Source organism: Quercus robur, chromosome 6 (assembly GCF_932294415.1).
Source record: "Quercus robur chromosome 6, dhQueRobu3.1, whole genome shotgun sequence".
NCBI lineage: Eukaryota > Viridiplantae > Streptophyta > Magnoliopsida > Fagales > Fagaceae > Quercus > Quercus robur.
In genome coordinates, this window is record NC_065539.1 from 39,201,811 (window position 1) to 39,221,919 (window position 20,109).

At 33.7% G+C, this 20,109-nt stretch overlaps 2 protein-coding genes across 2 annotated transcripts; one reads left to right on the plus strand and one right to left on the minus strand.

The window, feature by feature from the left end:
• The first annotated feature begins 393 nt into the window (after window positions 1–393).
• On the plus strand, window positions 394–7,489 carry LOC126688702 (DNA repair protein RAD5B). The gene is made up of 18 exons (XM_050383477.1): window positions 394–1,517; window positions 1,650–1,783; window positions 2,004–2,139; window positions 2,267–2,320; window positions 2,516–2,665; window positions 2,773–2,924; window positions 3,031–3,115; window positions 3,298–3,522; window positions 3,778–3,921; window positions 4,049–4,201; window positions 4,470–4,537; window positions 4,693–4,815; window positions 4,921–5,020; window positions 5,144–5,256; window positions 5,365–5,938; window positions 6,032–6,103; window positions 6,211–6,309; window positions 7,180–7,489. The coding sequence occupies exons 1-18, from the start codon at window positions 540–542 to the stop codon at window positions 7,300–7,302; spliced, it is 3,483 nt and encodes a 1,160-aa protein (XP_050239434.1). The 5' UTR covers window positions 394–539; the 3' UTR covers window positions 7,303–7,489.
• Window positions 7,490–8,863: 1,374 nt separating this feature from the next.
• LOC126690172 (uncharacterized protein At4g14450, chloroplastic-like) lies at window positions 8,864–9,175 on the minus strand. Its single transcript, XM_050385301.1, has one exon. It carries the CDS (start codon window positions 9,173–9,175, stop codon window positions 8,864–8,866), a length of 312 nt encoding a protein of 103 aa, XP_050241258.1.
• Window positions 9,176–20,109: the final 10,934 nt, after the last annotated feature.

A 20,109-nucleotide genomic window follows, 5' to 3' on the forward strand; every position in this document is an offset into this window, starting at 1 on the left:
TTTTTTTGGATAAAGATTAGAAAAAATCCTTTTGTGCAATTGAACATTTGAACAATTACTGTTAACCAAATGGTAGCCTAAAAAGTCCTGCTACTTTCCAAAACATTCAAAACGGCAACGCCTTAACTTTCGCTAAACATTACACTTCTCCTAAAAGTCCATTGGCCAAAAAAGGAAGGAAATTTTACTTTTCCATTTTTTTTACACTCTTTTTCGCGCCAAATCGTGAGAAATCAGTAAACCAAAAAAGGCAAGCAAATGCAAAACCATTAAAAATATTAAAAAAAAGAAAAAAAAGACCGCGAAATTACCCACAGTAAAAACCTTTCGCGCCAAATGAAATTAGCTCTAAATAGAGAACAGAAGTTACAAAACCATTACTCGTACTACCAATACCATACCCTCCAAATTCCTCTTCTCTGAAACACTGAGAAGCCCCAAACTCTGCCTTTTTTTCTCTTTCACTATTTTCACATAGTCCCATTTTTTTTCTCAAATCTGATAAACCAAAACAAACCATTTCACTACTGTCCCAACTCATGGAGCCTAAACCCATGGATGACATTGATGGTACACTCCAAAACCCCGGGTTATCGGCCCCGCCCATTACCGTGAAGCGTACCATTACTAGTACCGGCGCTCGGATCACAACCCAGATCAAAGAAGACGGCTCCGAGGACTCAGAAGAAGTCAAACCGGTGAAAAGTCTGGTAGGGGATGAAGTTGAGGACAAGGTTGTTGTGAGTGAAAATGTTTGCTCAGATTGTCTTGCTGGCTCAGTAGAAGGCGTCAAGTCCTCCAGAACAAGGTTCGAGGAGTTTATTAAGGCAAATAAGAAAATCGTGTCTGAAGAGGAGTGTCTCAAAACCGAGAGTAAAGAAGAACCGCAAGTAAACAGGGTCGAGGAGGAACCTGATGTTGGTTTTGACGATAAAAAGAAACCCGAGGATTCGGATAGTGATCGGCCATTAGTACCTGAAAAGAGTGTTGAGGAGGAGCCTGATGTGGGTTTTGAGGCTAAGGTTCCATCGGTACCCGAAAAGAGTTTCAAAAACATGTCTTATAAAGAGCGGCTACAGTTCTGGGGTTGTGCCATGTTCAGCGGTGAAGGTACCAATGCACATGAGAAAAAGGTGAAGCCTGAAGGATTGGAGACTGCCCGTTTGGCTAATGAGTCTAAGGCTAATGTTAGAGTGAGAGAAGAGCCTCGATTGTTTGCTGAGAATAAGGTCAATGTGAAAGAGGAATCAGTCCGTTCTAGCTTCTGGTCGAAACCGCAAAATGTGAAGAAGGAAAAGGTTGAAGAACAAAGGGTTAGTGCTGGTTTGGTGGAGGATGGGGATTTTCCAGAGGATCCTGATTGGTTTCTGGTGGGAAGGACGTTAGTCACTGCGCTTTCGACCACAAAAGGAAGGAAATTGGTGGACAATGAGATCGTTAATTTCACTTTTCCTTCTCCAAATTCCAGATATAATATGCAGTGGATTGTTCGCTTCTCAACCAAACGGTCCGGAGAGGTATACCCGATTTACATTTTCATTCTACTATCTGGTTTGCTGTTTTGTTTTGGTTTGTTTGGAGTTTTTGGTTTATGTTTATTGGAGTTACAGAGTTATGTGTTTCAATTTTTTTATATGTTAAATTTTTAGATTGGTCGGCTTCCAATGGAGTGGGCAAAATGTGTTGTTCCACTTGTGTGTTCTAATAAGGTTAAAGTACTTGGACGATGTGTAGCAGCACCAGCAAACCTTTCTTTGATGCAAGAAATAATGTTGTATGTAAGGTAAAGTCCTAATTTTTTTTTGTTCTATTAAATTTGCACTCTTTACTATTCTACTCATTTTGCAAGCCAAACAATTAAAAAGATGAAAGCTTTCTGATGAAATGTATATAGATATAGTAGATGAAATTGATTGGTTTGATGTTTGGAAGCTTTCATAATCCCCATTCAATTAATGGATAATTTTGGTGTAAATGAAATGCATTAATAATACGCATGGCAGCTTTTATATTCATCATTCCATATTCTCGGATGGGGTCGAGTCTTCGTGGAGGCTAGATGGTTGCCGTAGCATTGACTCTACAGTTTATCCTCTTCTTACTCTGTTCAACTTGCTGAAAAATAAACCATTTCAGAAGGTATCCTCAAGTCTGTTTTTTCTTGATTATGTTACAATTCTATATCAGCACACTAGTCTCGTGATGACATTTATATTCACTGTGTCTTTTATGTTGCATTAATAGTGTTTGTGTTTGCTTCAATCAGGCTGACTTTACTCCGGCAGAACTTGATTCTCGGAAACGCCTTCTAAATCTAGAAGTATGTATGATTGTTCTCATTCTTTTATTTATTTATTGATTTTCCAATATATGCATTAGTGTTGCTGGCTTCTCATCAATGTCATGCATGTAGAGATGCACTATCCAAAAGAAAAGAAAAGGATAATATGTACTGTATCAGGAATGTAGACAGTCACATGTCACAAGCATAAATACTTACTGTTGATCATAACAGGGTGATTCAGAAGAGGCTGCATCTATGTTGCCTATTGTGAAGCGAAGAAAGGGTAGCCAACAATTTCCAGAACAAAACAAAGATGAACAAACCATTACAGAGTCATCTCTAAATAAGCTTATGGGTGCAGTAGACGTTTATAACTTGGAGGTAGACCAATTTGAGTGTTTATCTTTTAATTTCATAATTTGGAACAAATATTGTATGAGAATTCATTAATTTGTCTCTTTTGATTATTTTCTCTTGTAATTCTTTAGGAGATGGAACCCCCAAATACACTTTTGTGTGATCTTAGGCCGTACCAGAAACAAGCTCTCTACTGGATGTCAAAATTAGAGCAGGGAATTGATGTTGAAAAGGCAGCAGAAACTCTTCATCCATGCTGGTCAGCCTATCGCATATGTGATGGGTATGTAACTTTAACTTTAACTTTAAGACATTTCTTTTTTGTTTAACAAATATTGTAGCCCCTTGGTTAAGTCAAAGTTGTAAAGTAACTTATCTGAATTTTACAGAAGGGCTTCCTCAATATATGTGAACGTTTTCTCAGGGGAAGCAACTACAAAATTTCCAACTGCAACACAGATGGCAAGAGGAGGGGTGAGTTCTCTATTATCCTTCTATTCATACTTGATTAGATTTTACACATTGCAGCAAATGACTTGTTTCATATTTTCTTCCCTTTTTCTCCTTATCCCTTTGTTTTGTGGGGGAAGGGACGAAGGGTGAGGATGTCAATATTGTCCATTTGGTTTATTTCTAACTTATGAAGTAATGATTAGATATTAGCTGATGCAATGGGGCTTGGGAAGACTGTGATGACAATTGCTCTAATACTTGCAAGACGAGGCAGAGGATGCCCTGATAACGCAGAGCTTGACACTGAAACTGCAGAGAATGCTCAAATTACAAAGAAGAGGAAGACAGATTCTCATATAAATATCTCATCTAAAGCAAAAGGTGGCACTCTCATTGTTTGTCCCATGGCATTGTTAGGACAATGGAAGGTGAATCTCCTTACTATTATGTTTATTCAATGAAGAATACCCCTAATGTGATGAAGCCTTAATAATTTTTGAAGTCACACTTGTTGGATGTATGTTTTACATCAATTGATGATGCCACTAGGCTGAAGAGTGGAAAAAAAATGCTTGTAATGCTTCCTTTACTAATTACTGATACTTCAAACACCAAATCCTGAAATTTTACCTCACCTGTAACAACTTGGTGATATGTCTTATCAATTCTTTTAAAAATTCCAGGATGAGCTTGAAACCCATTCCGAGCCAGAAAGTATATCCATTTTTGTTCACTATGGTGGGGACAGGACCAATAACCCGAAGGTGATCGCAGAACATGATGTGGTCTTGACAACATATGGAGTCTTAACTGCAGCTTACAAAAGTGTAAGGAAATCCTTTTTTACAGCCGTGTCTATCTACTGGAATTCCCTAATATCTATTCTTAGGTTGTATATTCATTTATCTTTCACTTCACTTATCTTTTAAAAGGAACTTTGTATATCTGAAACAGGATGCAGAGGACAGCATCTTCCACAAGGTCAGCTGGTATAGAGTGGTTTTAGATGAAGCTCATACCATAAAATGCTGGAAGACTCTAGGCGCTCAGGCTGCCTGTGCATTGTCCTCGTGTTGTCGGTGGTGTTTAACAGGAACCCCTCTTCAGGTTTGAATTGTTTAGATATACATTTATGTTTGTTTTCTAGATAACATCATAATTTCATGGGCACAGGAAGTCCTTGAATCAAATAATATGGTGCCCCCCTTCCCCCAAATTTTTTTTTTCTTCAAATAATATACTGTGAATTTTTAGCAGTTTTAAAGTTATACACTACATCTAAATGATTGATCTTTTAACTCTAAAGTCCAGGAAGAGGAATACTCACTGGCATATCATTTTTTTAATGAAATCTTTTTGCCATCACTTGTTGCAGAATAATTTGGAAGACCTCTACAGCCTTCTATGCTTCTTACATGTTGAACCATGGTGCAATTGGGCTTGGTATGATAAAACTTGTTCATTATTAACTCTCCAAGCATCAGTTTAGTTTACTTATCAAAAAAAGTTTATGTTATTGATGGGGGTATAAAATGTAATTGTTTAAGCTTATCTAGGGTGCATTATTAGTTGTTCATTTGGTCTTCTTCTTGATATAGGTGGAATAAACTGATTCAAAAGCCTTATGAGAATGGTGATCCAAGAGCGATGAAATTGATCAAGGCTATTTTGAGGCCGTTGATGTTGAGAAGAACAAAGGAAACAAAGGATAAAGAAGGAAGGTGATCACCCATTTCTCAATTCATTTGTATCTGTTTTCCCCCTTCTATCATCATATAGTTTGTAAAACTTTGTCAGCATTGTGACTTTTGGTGCTTTCGGTTTAGGCCCATACTTGTTCTCCCTCCAACTGACATTCAAATCATTGAGTGTGAACAATCAGAAGCTGAACATGACTTTTATGATGCCCTTTTTAGGAAATCTAAAGTAAGTTGTCTTATTAATTTTGTTATTTTGCACTTAATTACTTAGAGTTGCTTTGAGTGGATTCTTAACCTGTTAAGCAGAGTTCTTATCAACGAAAAAGCTTACAATCTTCTATGAAAACAGGTCCAATTTGACCAGTTTGTGGCACAAGGCAAGGTCCTCCACAACTTTGCAAATATCCTTGAGTTACTACTACGATTGAGACAGTGTTGCAACCATCCGTTTCTTGTTATGAGGTGATGAATTTTGCAAATACCATGAGCTAATTGTCATCCCATGAGTTTCACATCTACAATTTTTTTCATGCCTATGTTTCTAATAATTCTTGCTTTGAACATATACAGTCGAGCTGATTCACAAAAGTATACAGATCTGAACAAACTTGCAAAAAGGTTCCTGGAAACTAATACTGATTCTGGCACAAATCAGACTGTCCCAACTAGAGCATACATTGAAGAGGTTGTTGAGGGTATACGGAAAGGTGAAAATATGGAGTGCCCCATATGCATGGAGTTTGCAGATGACCCTGTGCTCACTCCTTGTGCACATAGGATGTGCAGAGAGTGTCTCCTCTCAAGCTGGCGGACCCCAACATCGGGGCTATGCCCAATTTGTCGGCAATTGCTAAAAAAGACTGAGCTCATAACATGCCCAACAGAAAACCAGTTCCGGGTTGATGTTGAGAATAACTGGAAGGAGTCTTCAAAGGTTTCAAAACTCTTGGATTGCTTGGAACAAATTTGTGAGTCAGGTTCTGGTGAAAAGAGCATTGTTTTCAGTCAATGGACTTCATTTTTAGATCTCCTGGAGATCCCATTGAAGAGGAGAGGAGTTGGCTTCTTAAGGTTTGATGGAAAGCTGGTGCAGAAGCAAAGAGAGAGGGTCTTGAAGGAGTTCAGTGAAACCAAAGACAAAATGGTAAGCAGTTATTTCGACTAGAATTCTTCTTTTCTGCTTCTTTATTTTTTACTGTTAGGTGGTTAAAATCTTATTACTGATTAAACGTTCCAGGTATTGTTAATGTCCCTGAAAGCTGGTGGTGTAGGTTTGAATTTAACTGCTGCCTCTCATGTATTCTTAATGGTACATTTTCATCTATGCTTCTCTGATGATCACTTTTACCTTTTTTTTTTTTCCAACATACACAGGAATCTTCCCTTCAGATTAATATTGTTGTATTTCATATGTAGGATCCTTGGTGGAATCCTGCTGTAGAGGAGCAAGCAATAATGCGAATTCATCGCATTGGACAAAAGCGAACAGTTCGTGTTAGAAGGTTCATTGTTAGGGTAAGTTTTGCTCAATTATTTTCGATTTCAAGCTAAGAAGCATGGACACTTCAAAGCCCCTCATAGTGTGGTGTCATGTTATGTATGTGTCCAAGTTTGCATTTTATGTTATCTTCTCCTGCTCTGTGGTCAAATCTTGATCAAGGGTTGAAGACTTCTATAATGGCTGTCTTGAGGATTTCAACTTGTTCATTGATGAGATTCTATCTAATGTAGAATATTTAACATTCGCACCAAATGAAGATGGGTCTAATAGAGCCCACCCCCATTAGGAAATTAACTGGGCTAGGTGGCCTAGGATGTCCTGGACTACTAGCTTCTGCAAAGCATAAAAACTATTAGACCTCAAACATGTTTGAAGTCTTGGGTGAATGTCTACTTGGCCATTGTACAAAAATTGGAACACTTGGCCAGTGTAATTCTGTAGACCTAAAACAAAACAGGCATTTTAGTTCAAACTATTATTTATAAGACCAAACATTATAAATCAGTTACTTTTTCTTATTGATTTGTGCTTTCTTGAGAAAAGTTCTTCAAGGCTCCATTATTACTTTAGTGGTTCAATGGTACGTGACATCCACTTACTTCGAGTTGTGTCCTTATCATTTCTAGAGTCTTAATCCAGTTAAGCAAAGCCGGCATTCAACTAGTTCGTTCATGTTTCTAATTAGAATGTTCGAGTTTACTTTTAAGCTTTTGAATAGGCTATTTATTGAGGCTAACTATTATTACGAGTTGTCAGTATTTTTTCCAAAGTAGTTAGTTGACCTTGTACTAAATCAAATTGTTTTGTGGCAATTTTGACTTGTACAATGGTTTTTGTCAACTAAAAAATATATATATAATTTGGGCTTGGTCAATGTGACACAGGACACGGTAGAGGAGAGAATGCAACAAGTCCAGGCACGAAAGCAGCGAATGATTGCAGGAGCCCTCACAGAAGAGGAGGTTCGGACGGCTAGGATTGAGGAGCTCAAAATGCTCTTCAGATAAATTCTTTTAATCTTAGTCATTAAGCTATAATATTATTATATCGGGTACATCATGAAATATATTTTGGTGAGCAAAAAGCAAGCTCTGGAGGGCTTTCTTGTATAGTCTGCTTTTGGAAATGCCCAATTTTGTCAAACTTTCATTCAAAAGCAACAAGAGAGAAAACATAACATAGTTTCTTGCAATATTTTTTTTTCTTTATTTCTTTGTTTAGTTTGACGCGGAAAATAATTCTACCTCACATGAAAGTTGAAAAAAATTCCTTAAGTTGTAAAATATATTCTGCAAAACCTTTTAATATACTAATAATAATAATAATGAGCTACTCTTTTTGGATCATTGAGGCAAATTTGAGTCTCATATGATATGATCTGTCTCTCCTTGTTTCTACCGTGAAAAGTGAATACGATTTTGCCAAAAAAGAGTATTAATATATAAAAATTATAAATGGTACCAAAAAAAAAAAAACACTGGAATATTCTAAAAATGACGCATGTATCCTTGACCACCGAATGGTACTAAAAAAAATCCGAACAACACGACAATGGAGATAACATCAAATGAGGGCCAACTACGTGTCGATCATATCTTGGTCCGATCGAGGTTGAGGACTGACCACGTAACTGGGATCTCAGCCGTTGGATTTATTGGAGTTCATCGAATCTAGACCGCGTGTGTCGTGTGTGTAGAGAGACGTTCAAACTTCAAAAGTCATAAAATGCTCATATAAAGATTTGATAAACTAACGTCTGTTTGAAGCGTAAATAAAAGAGTCAAAACCCGGAGGTGTGTGAGTGTGAGTGAGGGCAACGTTTCACAAAAACTCCCCCCACGGTTTTGGTTTTGGTTTTGGTCGGTGGGTCCCTTTAAGAATGCGTCAGAAACGCACCCAACCCAACTCAACCTTAGCTATTATTAAGAAGAGATTTGTACAGATTTTTATTACCATTTTTTTTATTATATAATTAATAAAAAATTGTACTTCGAACAAAACAAAACAAAGTAACAAACCATTAATTAACTAACTAAAAGGAGGAGTTTCAGGTGCCACAGAGTGACAGTGAAATATGCGAATGTAATGATTCATTTAACAATAAATTCACAAAGTTGCATTTACTTTTCCATTTTCTCAAACTTCCAAGAACTTGAGAAGAGAAAAACAAAGGAGTAGTAGTAGTAAATTTTTTAAAAATGGGATAATGGATGGCATTGCAAGAATGCAAATTTATTTTCCAATTATTTGACCAGGTTTCAATTCAGACAAAATCAAAGTGTACATACAACTATACAAAGGTAACTGGTTTCGTAAAGGGTATCCCATTGATTTATATGACTCCGTATACGGCTTTTTTGTATCATGTTAAAGTTTATCAAAAACACAAAAAATAAAAAAAAATAAAAAAAAACCTCTTCCAGTCCGTTAGATCTGCGTACAGTATGAAGTCAAACCTTGCACAATCCTAATTCCTCATTGCAATAATAATAATAATAATAATAATATAACAACAGTAATAACATTAACATCATTTTACAATTACATGGGTCGGGTTCTAATTGCTAACTAAACGGGCACAAAGGGCCGCCCCCGCGGAGCTGGGCCGTAGCTAAAAGGCGCCGCCGGGTGCTGCCACTTCTTGAAACCCACTTTCTCAGTCTCAGCCACCGAGCTCTGCTGCTGTAGCTGCCTCGGCTCATCGGCCCCAAGCTTCGGCGACGTGGGTGACGTGGCAAGCGGTGATAGGAGAGGGATAGCCACGTTCCAAGTAGAAGAAGCAGGAGCGGCGATCTGTAGTGATGCTGGGGCCCGCCGTTGTAACCGGCTCGGCTGGAGCCTGCTACCGGTCCCGGATTTATTTCTCTGTGAATCGGCCATAGAGAGAGAGTAGTACTCTTATTGGTCTAAAGTCTAAACAAATAAAAATAGTGTTAGAACCTAGAAGTGAAAAAGAGAGAAGAGAAGTGGGTTTGGTTTGGTTTGGTTTTTTTGTTTTGGTTGAGGCTCAATGATTTTTGTGTTAATGGAAATGATAAAGAGAAGGGTGGGTTTGGTGGTATATATAAGGAGCATGAGGTGGACACGTTCTATTCTGTTGTTTTGTGGGCTCCACCAAGAGTCAAAAGGCAGCAAAGGCATATATAGGTTTTTTATTATATATTTTTTTTATGTACCTATTTTCTTTTTTGTTATATATATACTTTGGTAATTGTCGTAAGTAACATATAACACACGGCTTGGCTTTACAGCCGTTTATTTTAGGGGTGGGGTTAACCAAGAATAAAGCTCGTACAGCATTTTCTTTTTGAGGGAAATAACGAATAATAAAGCTCGTACAGCATTTTCACAATAATCTTTAGGTGGTAATCTGCGGGTTAAAAATGTGATACCGACACATGAAAACCAACGAGGCAAAAATTATGTACTATTTAAATTTTATTGTGAAATTATTATAAAAATTTATAATTTCATAACAAAATTTAGTTGGCAATCTCTAAATAGGAAGTAAAAAAACGATAAAGAAACAGTATCTAGTAGTGGAACCAAATTTTTAGTTTTTTAGCACCGCAAAAAGTTATTTTATCTATTTTACCTTTTCACATCTAACATAAGTGGTTTTATTTTAGCTTTTAACACAATAAAATAATATTTCATTCAACCACCAAAACACAACCAAAACCATCATCAAAGCCATAGAAATCACTGCACAGCCACAACCCTGCCACTGTAACCAGTGCCCATCAAAACCAATTGTATGTTTTTAGACCCCTTAAAACACAATTGGATTAACCTAGTAAATTAGCCAAGTGATTACTTAGTCCAAGTTTTAGATCTAGGTTAACACAATCATATAATCATATCATGCAAAGCAGTGGAAATATAAATAACACAATGATATGATGACCCAGGAAACCAAACCGGTAAAAACCTGGAGATGATTTAACATAGCTATCCTTAAGGTAAACTTGAATCCACTATGAAAGAATCGAAGTTTTACAATAGGACTTAGACCGCTAACATCCTATTACTACCCCTTAGTAGAAACTTACTGACACGACCACGTCCAAACTCTGAGACCACAAATTCTTTCTTTTTTGGATTCTCCAGCAAGTACAAGCACACCCGCTTGTATTTCTTTAAACTTCTATGGTAGCAACTGGATGATCATCAAGTTCTTGAACAAACCTCCTTCTTGATAATTCCAAGCTTGTGTAAAGGAAAGCTCCTTACAGATCTCATAAGAGATTTACACAAACCGTAATATGAGCAACCTCTAAAACGTGGCTAGGGTTTGTCTTATATACCTAGAGCAAAAACATAAAACCCTAAACGTTTTAATGAACTAGAGCTGAGTTGGAATTCTGTAGAAAAACGCATTCTGCCCGAATTTCAATTGATCAAGCCTAAGTTTCGATTGGTCGAGCTAGACCGAAATGCATTATCAATTTTGCATCAACTTGAATCCAACTTTACATAAAAGACACAACTTTGAGCAAGTCTAAACAAGACTAAATAATCTGTTTTGATCATGGTTTGCCAACAATACACATTAGAGTTCTAAATATATTAGTTCCTAAGTCTTTAGAACCTAACACCAGTGAAGAAGAACAAAAAAAAAAAAAAAGCAGAAAAATCAGACGGAAACAAAAACCCAAACCCAAACCCAAACCCATACATGAAACAAAAACCTAGCTCGAAACACAAACCTGAAACATAAGCACAACCCAAAACTTAGCCTGAAATCCACTTCGAAACACAAGCACAAACGCCGAAAACAGAGAAGAGACGCCGAGATGGGTTAGCATGGGTCGGCGGTGATGGGTTTGTGGCGGCTAGGCTCGTGCAGATCGGCAATGGGTCTGTGAGAAAGAAAGAAGTAGATGGAGAGGTAGTGAGGAGAGAGACACAGAGAGAGGAAAATGAAATGCAGAAGAAAGAATAAAAAATAAGAAAAGTAGTGTGAACGCAAAATAAATATTTTTTTACCCTTCAGCTATAGTGCACAGTCAAAAATAGCTATAACTGTGGAGCAAAAAAATATTGTTTTGCTCCACTATTGCGGGGTACATTTTGAGTTTTAATGGTGCTAAAAATAGCTATATAGTTATTTAGCACCATTATTGCTAGTGCTCTTAATGGGAGGTAAAAAAAAAATGATACTTCATAAAAGAACCAATAAGGCAATAACTACATACTTATTATTTAGGTTTTATTGTGAAAATGTTATGTACACGAGCACATCAAATAATAAGGCAGAGAAGAGTTTTTGGTATTTTTGTTAAATTCTTCACTTTATTGACTATATTCTTTTTTCTTTCTTTCTTCACCACCCCGTGTTCCATGGACTCCCTTCTGGAGAATCTGTGTAGCTTTTCCTTTTTTAAACTTACTTTTGTTTTTGTGAAGATCTGGCTTCAATTCCAAAGCTAAACGTGTCTGTCAGTTTTATTTGGCACTTTTGGTGGGCCTGATATAGTGATATTGTTCTAAGTTTTGTTGATGTGATAGGATTTTTGCTATTAAAAAAAAAAAAAAAAAAAAAAGGTCTGAATTTAGAAAAGATGGATGGTAATACTTATATTTTATACTATCTAATAAGAGATTGTCAAATAAATCTTTTACTTAAAACTCAAATGGGTAATAAAATTAATTGAGTATAGTTGTGTCTATTATTTAATATGTTATATGATGATGTGACAAATTTAGATTAGAAGGGTAAAACTTGAATTTTACATTACATCCTAATAGAATTTAACCTCTTAAAAAAAAAGAAAAAGATATAAGGGATTTTTAAGATGAAAAGTTATGTTTACTGAAACTTAAATCAAATTTCGTAAGTCAATTTATTTGGTTGGTTTGTTAGTGTTAAAGTTAGTTGATGTGAAACAATAGATTTAAGTTGAATATTTATCAGTACTTGATCTTAAGTTTTGAGATTTAAGATGTTGAGCTTAAGGATTTGAGTTGATAAATTTGCTAGAAGCCTAGAACCTCAAACTCAAATTTTGATTGACATTAATTTCTTAAAAGAATTAATAAATTGGAGAGTCCACCCATCTTTCATTCGTGGCATGTTTCACCAATCATGGTATGTTATATGTTTGATTATTTTATTTATTTATTATTTTCATTTTAAATTTTGACTGTTTTATAAAGAAAGTCAAATAAATATACAGCAAGTTGACTATTTTATAGATAGAAAATTTGTATTTCTATTAAGTAAGTTGTCTTTGTATTAGTTCAAGTTGGAATAATTTTTCCACAAAAAGCAAAATTTTTTGAATAATTAAACATGGCACTCATTCAAAGTGCAAAACTATACATCTTACTAGTAACACAAGCATAGAGAGAATATCTGAAAGAGAGGTTACGTGGAAGAAGCAATCTTATTACAAATGAATTATAACTATACTAGCCTCATCACATGCGCTTCCCACGTGTAATAAAGTTTTTTTATCTTTTATATTTTTGGGTTTATATGTGGAGGTGGGAAAAAAACAGTTTAGTGATAAAAAAAAAATGGTACGTTTGTGGAAAAAAAAATGTAGTTTTATTTTTTATTTTTTTTTTCAAAAAGAAGAAGTTGTATTAGTACTTGACAACTAACATAAGAGAGAAATGCGGAGGTGCGAGAAAAAACAGTTTTATTTTTTTTAAATTAGTTAAAAATTAGGAGTTTTTAAAATTACTAATTTTACATGTCTAATCCTATGATTTAAGCCTTAAAAATAGATGAATTTGAGAGTATTTTGGGCATCTAAATTGAGGATTCCAAATAGGGGAAACCCCTTAAATAGTAGTATAGACTATAGAAATAGGGAAAAAAAAAAGCATAAAGATTTTAAAAAAAAATAAAAAAAAGAGTAATTTTAGAGATGCAAATTTTTTTACAAATTGCTGATGTGGTAAGTGATTATTAGTAAATGAAAAAGTAATGTTAATGGTGGGTTTAGATAAAAACTAATAAGAAGTTTATCACATCAACAGTTTGTAAAAATATTGTAAAATTGTTTGTAGTTGTAACATTACTCTTAAAAAAATCACTTAATACTTGCATGGTTTAACTTTAGATATCATAAAAGCTAAGAAAACAAAGACATTAATAGATTGTTTGAATGGATGGGGAGTAAAGGAGAGTAGAGTATAAGGAGGGAGAGTAAATTAAATTACATTGTTTGGGTGTTTTTTAAGGGAGGAGGGGGAGGGATTTAGAGGGGTTTGGAGGGGTTTTAACTACTTCTAACTCCTCATTTTTAATTCTTCCAAATTGGAGAGATTTTGAGGGAGAGTAGAGTATAGAAATACTTCACCGAATGAATTACCAAATTTACCTTTACCATATTAACAAAATTACAAACTATGAAAATTCTAATTATTCCTCTCCCCCTTACTTAATTTTAAAAAGGGGTTATTACAGTTAACCCACTTGTGGTTTGGTCGGTTTTAGCTAAGCCTACCCATGGTTTAAAAAGTATCACTTAACCCACCTAAGGTGCCCTTTGTTAGACATCTGTAACCCATCTCACCATTTTCCATTAGAAAAACAGGGGTAAAAATGTATTTTCAATAATATTTTATATCTCTCTCCTCCGTCTCCTCCTTTGAATCCAGAACTTCAAAACAAAACATAAAACAAACAAAAAAAAGCCATTAATACTAAAATTCTCAAGATCAAAATTTCACAAACCCATCTATGACTATGAATATTCTCCTATCATCATTTGAAGTTTTGTTCTAGTATGTACTAGTGAAAAAATTCCTCTACCTCAATGGCAAGAGGATTGATGTTCATTGCTATTATTGCTTTTGCACCTCAATATACTCAAGGACAATTACTTTTGCACCTCAATATATCCACACCATAGCAAATTCCACATCCAAACCCATTTATGATAAACCATATCTCATCAACCACAAAACTCAAAAATCTAAATAACCATTTCTACAAAACCCATAAAGCAAAAAATGTAAATATCACAGATGCAATATCAAACACACGAGCTGTTACAAAAAACCTAGAAATCTAATGACAATTTCTGCAAATAGATAGTCATATATATTTCAAATTAACCAAACCACAAAACCCAGAAATCTAACAACTCTTACCCATGGTTTAAAAAGTGTCACTTAACCCACCTGAGATGCCCTCCGTTAGACATCCGTAACCCATCTCACCATTTTCCGTTAGAAAAATAGGGGTAAAAATATATTTTCAATAATATTTTATATCTCTCTCCTCCTTTGAATCCAGAACTTCAAAACAAAACATAAAACCAAAAAGAAAAGCCATTAATACTAAAATTCTCAGGATCGAGATTTCACAAACCCATCTATAACTATGAATATTCTCCTATCATCATTTGAAGTTTTGTTCTAGTATGTACTAGTGAAAAAATTCCTCTCTACCTCAATGAAAAGAGGATTGATGTTCATTGCAAAAATCATAGCCATTATTGCTTTTGCACCTCAATATACTCAAGGACAATTTACTTTTGCACCTCAATATATCCACACCATAGCAAATTCCACATCCAAACCCATTTCTAATAAACTATATCTTGTCAACCACAAAACTCAAAAATCTAAATAACCATTTCTACAAAACCCATAAAGCAAAAAATGGAAATATCACAGATGCAATATCAAACTCATGAGCTGTTATAGAAAACCCAGAAATCTAATGACAATTTTTGCAAATAGATAGTCATATATATTTCAAATCAACCAAAACCACAAAACCCAAAAATCTAACAACAATTCCTACAAAAACCAGCCAAACCCAAGGTGCCTCTGCTAATATCTCGTCAGATAACACCAAATCGCACCACTATGAGACTATTATAACTCTGATTTGCCAAAGCCTCCATTGCCTCTATCCTTTCATTCCTTGCCGAAAACCCAAATTCCAAAACCCCCTCTCTTTGACCTCTCACATAGGTTATTTTTTTTTAATAATCAAAGATCTATGATGTTAAGAATGATGGGGCATGAAGGTCGGATTTGTGAAGAGGAATTTCGAAGTCTCACAGATCGAGCATGAGTTCTAGATTTCTAAACTCTTTTCCCTCTCCTTCCTTGCCTCAAAACCTAATTCTAGATTTTAATTTGTTTGTTTTTGTTATTTTTTTTTTATTTTAATGGTGAAACTGATGAGGTGGGTTACGGGTGTCTAACAGAGAGCACTTTAGGTTGGTTAAGTGACACTTTTTAAATCATGGGTAGGCTTAGTTAAAACCGGCCAAACCACAGGTGGGTTAACTACAATTACCTCTTTTAAAAAATCCAAACAAGGTGGAGGATAACTATTCTCCTCTACTCTCCTCCCCTCTACTCCAAACATAGCATAATAGTCCGTTTGGATTGAGGGAGAGGGAGAGGGAATAGAGTAGATTTGGCTCAAAATTAACTTATTTTCAACAAATTTTACTCCACTCCACCCCTTCTTAATCCAAACGGGCCTTAAATGTCTTGAATTGTTACATAAGTGCATACCTATATGCGCAATTATATTTAGTAGTGCATATCTGATTGCAAATGTCTAATACGTTTTCACCCAAAATCTTAAGCTAGGAGATTTGTGATTAAACAAATAATTCAAATTTAAAAGCATCACCCTTTAAATTTTCTATTTACAACTTAAAAATCCATTGAATACTTTGTATATTCTTGTGGTCCATTTGAATGGTATGATTTGGATATTTGAATTTGGATAATTAAAATACAAATATCTTGTTTGGACAATTTAAAAAATGTCAAGAATTTGAATTTGACAAATTCACAAAAGATTTTAAAAGTTTAAAATCACTAAATTTGAAATAATACCTAAAATTAATGGATTTGAAAACAAAGCATTTTAAATCTATCCATTTAAAATCCATATTCAAATTCATATTTAAGTCTCCATACAAGTTTTTTTGGAGTATTTTGGCCATTGTAGTTTTTTTTTTGGGATAGAATCGCCATTGTAGTTTTCTTGTTAACAGTGACATGACATCATAGGCAGTAGGCAGCATTTTTTAAGCGAAAAAAAAAAAAGGCCTGATTCACGTTTGCTCATGATTTTCATCGGACAGAACAAGCGCGGAACTTGTATGGAATTTTTCTTTTTGGTTTTCTTTAGTGCAAGTTCGTATTGGCGCCTATAATCAACAATTTTAATAAATTTGTGCCGTAGAAACTGGATCATTTCAAAAAATAGTCCCAATTTTCAATTTGAATTACTCTCCTTCTGCATTGTTATGAAGCCAAGCCGAACTAAAAGTAAGTGAAGCTGACAACTTTTTCCTAACAGAAAGCCAACATATCATACATACATATTATTAATATGAAAAATAGTAGACTATTTACGCAACTTTTATGGAAATGTAAACTTTTTTTTTTTTTTTTCACAACTTACAATTCTTTACGAATAGTAGAATCAAAAGTATTTACACAACTTTTGCTACAAATAGTAAAGTTTTGAGTTGTGAATGATGAAAATATAAACTTATAATTTTCTCTACAGTTTACAACTCATTACATAACTAATTATGCCAAAAAATTTATACAAAATTGCAATCCTAGTACGGTTCAATTAATATTATCACAATTCAGCCAAAGGGTTAATTGTGAAAAAGCTAAACTAAAGATACGGTTAGTACTGTGCTATAAATTGTCGCATACTTTTGAATTATTAAAAGTCCTATCATTGCAGATTTTTGGAATTGACACATTTCAGATTATATGATGCCTTCATTGATGGAATAGGAAGAAAAATCACGGGGTTGAGTAAAGGACAGAATATTCTTCACACCTTAAAGCTTTCTATTATATGAAAGTTTAGGTTTTTACATATGGTAATGTTTTTCTTAAAGAAAGTTTTCCTTTTTCCTCACTTTTCTACCTAGACTTCTGCCTTTTCTCTCTATTTTTCTTGACTCTTCTTGTCCTACTTGTTTAGCAACATGTTCATTTTATAGTATAAGAAATATTGTAAGGTACATAAGGATAGGTGTCAAGCCCCCATTCTCCCATTTAAACCCTAATACAGCTATTGTACTATACTATGGCTAGAAGAGAGAGAAGAGAGAAGATACGCCAATGTCAGGGTAGGGGGATGAAGGGTGGCTCTGCAACACCATGGAGGACAAGTCATAAACAAGGAAAGAGACATCAGGGAGGTCAGGAGTGATATATGTGTCCTTAGTTGTGGTCCAACACAAATTTAGCCAATGAGGAGTGTCCTATAACTTCTAACCATAGGGGATTGCTATCTCCCTTTTACGATGGTCATGCTGTTGGCACAAGCTAAAAGTATTCCTCAGCCAACATTCTTCCCCCTTTCCTCACAGTTGGCCCATGTGTAGGGTCTGGATCCAGCCATATTAGCACTCAGGTTAGCCTTGATTGGTGTAATGTGCCATAAAGAAAAAAAAAATTGATGATTATGTCATAGCAATAAATGGAGTTGTAAATGAGTCAAGCTGAATATTAAAAATTGAGGCTTGTTAGTTAAATTTTATTTTAAACACAAGCCAAATTTAAGCTCATCAACAAACAATATAATATCTTCAAGCTTAGGGTTTTTTTTTTTTTTTTTTTTTTTTTTTTTTTTTTTTTTTTTTTTTTTTTTTTTTTTTTTTTTCTTGTTGAACAAGTTTGAGGTTGTTCATAAGTTACTTAATTAACTTATTTGTTTTCTATATATGGTAAAACCATGATTAAAATTTTTTTATTGGCTCACAGGTTTATAAAGCTTTACTACAAATAGACTGTTTATATTATCAATAAACTATAAATAATAAGTTGATATCTCATGAACATAGTAGAATCCAAATATAAGTCTACATAGGTATATTTTAAGACAAATATACATATAAAAATATAATGAGTGTTATATATAGTTAAATCGAGTCACTCCCTCAAAATAAAAAATCGAGTCACGTGTTCATGAGCTTATTTACAAATACATTCTTATGAGCTTAGCATTATTAATAGTCAAGCATAAGCTTAGCTTTAAGCTTGGCTTGTTTGCCAAACAAATGAACATAAACAATAATTTTTCGAGTCAAGCTTGAGTTGTTCATAAAAACTTGATTCATTTAGAACTTTAGTACTAAAAAAAAAAAAAAAGCACAATATAAAATTAGAATTTATGTAACTTTTGTCTATATTATCAAGGGTGAAGCCAAATTTTTTTTTTTTTTTTTTTGGAGATTGAATTATGGTACTAATATATTAGTATAGACAAACCTCAGCACCACACACACGCGTGTGCGCATACACATATATAAACCTTAATATTTTAATACTAGACTAAGTCATAATTTATAAATATATTGTATAAAAATGATCAATTTGACTTATATATATTTACTAAATATTTGTTTAATAGAACGTATTACCTTTTAAATTCCAATGAGTATATAAAAGTTGTCTAATTCGATATTAGGCATATACAAAAAATATCAACAACAAAAAATTTAGTATCTCCTATGAAAATTATGATAGATGATTTCTTTCATAAAATAAATTTCATCTTTTATCATCATCATAATAACTCATCAAACCAAACTGTATTCAAAGTATATGTTCTTTAAAAAAGATATGTAATTAAATATCTTTAATAGAAGCCTTCTTTCTTTACCTATAACTAAACCGATTTGCATGGTGCATTTGGAAAAATAGAAATAGTGATATTTGAAATATATATATATATACTTAAAAGAAAAGAGAATCACGGTTTTGTGGTCAGAAGTTGGAGAAATTGCATTTTGTCATTTATGAAAATAAAAGTTCCCTTTTTTTAAAAATTATTTTTAAAATTTTCTATATTAACTTGTATATGTTTAGCTATGTAAAATAATGTTTACTATTTAAATTATTTAGGATTAATTAAATTTTTAATAATTTTTAGAACTATTAATATATTCTAACCGAATAATCTCTAATTTATTTAATGAAAAAAATATTAATTTAAAATATTTAAAGAATACTAATAGTGATCATTTTGATTTAAAAGATAGTTCATGGTTATAATTGACTTGATAAAAAAAAATTGTTTTAAGTTATGTAAAGACTAGACTAAACTACACTTTTGGTTCTTAAAATTTTGGGTTGTTTTCATTTTTATCTTTTAAGTTCTAAAATTTTCATTTTCATTTTCTTGAAGGGCTAAACAAAAAATTGAATCAAACATGATCGGCCAAAGCATTGAGGGTCAATATGAAAACGAATCAAACATGAAGGGCCCAAAATTAATGAAACTTTTTGAAATGTAAAAAGACAATATAAAAACAATATTAAACTCTATGGGTTGAAAGTGTATTTTAGTCTACCATAATAATGTAATACCACCAAATTTTCAAAACGAGAAAAGAAAAGGGGAAAAAGAGAGGAAAATAAGGAAATATAATGTAATGAATTTTTCAGGCTAGATGAGCTTTGGGTATTTGTGTTCATTTGAAAATAGTTTATTTAGTTTTTTGTTATTTATTTTTGTTGAAATACTGTAGAGAAAAGCTAAAAATTAAATAAGATAAGCTTATTGTTTTTTGCCAAAAGTACAGTTACAAAAAAAAAAAAAAAAAGCTAGTTTATAATTTAATCTCAAACGCACACCGGTTTATGATTTAGTAATTGATACGAAATATCTACGCAGTAAGAAATCGAAAATTGATAAGTTTTGCTATGCACGGACTTTTCTGCCATAGATGCCAAAGAAGATGGTTCTTGACACTTAAAATTTAAAAAGACTTTTTCTTTTGACACTTAAGAGTTGGTACCAATTTGAACGACAGTCTTAACACATTAATTTGTCTAAAAATTTCTAG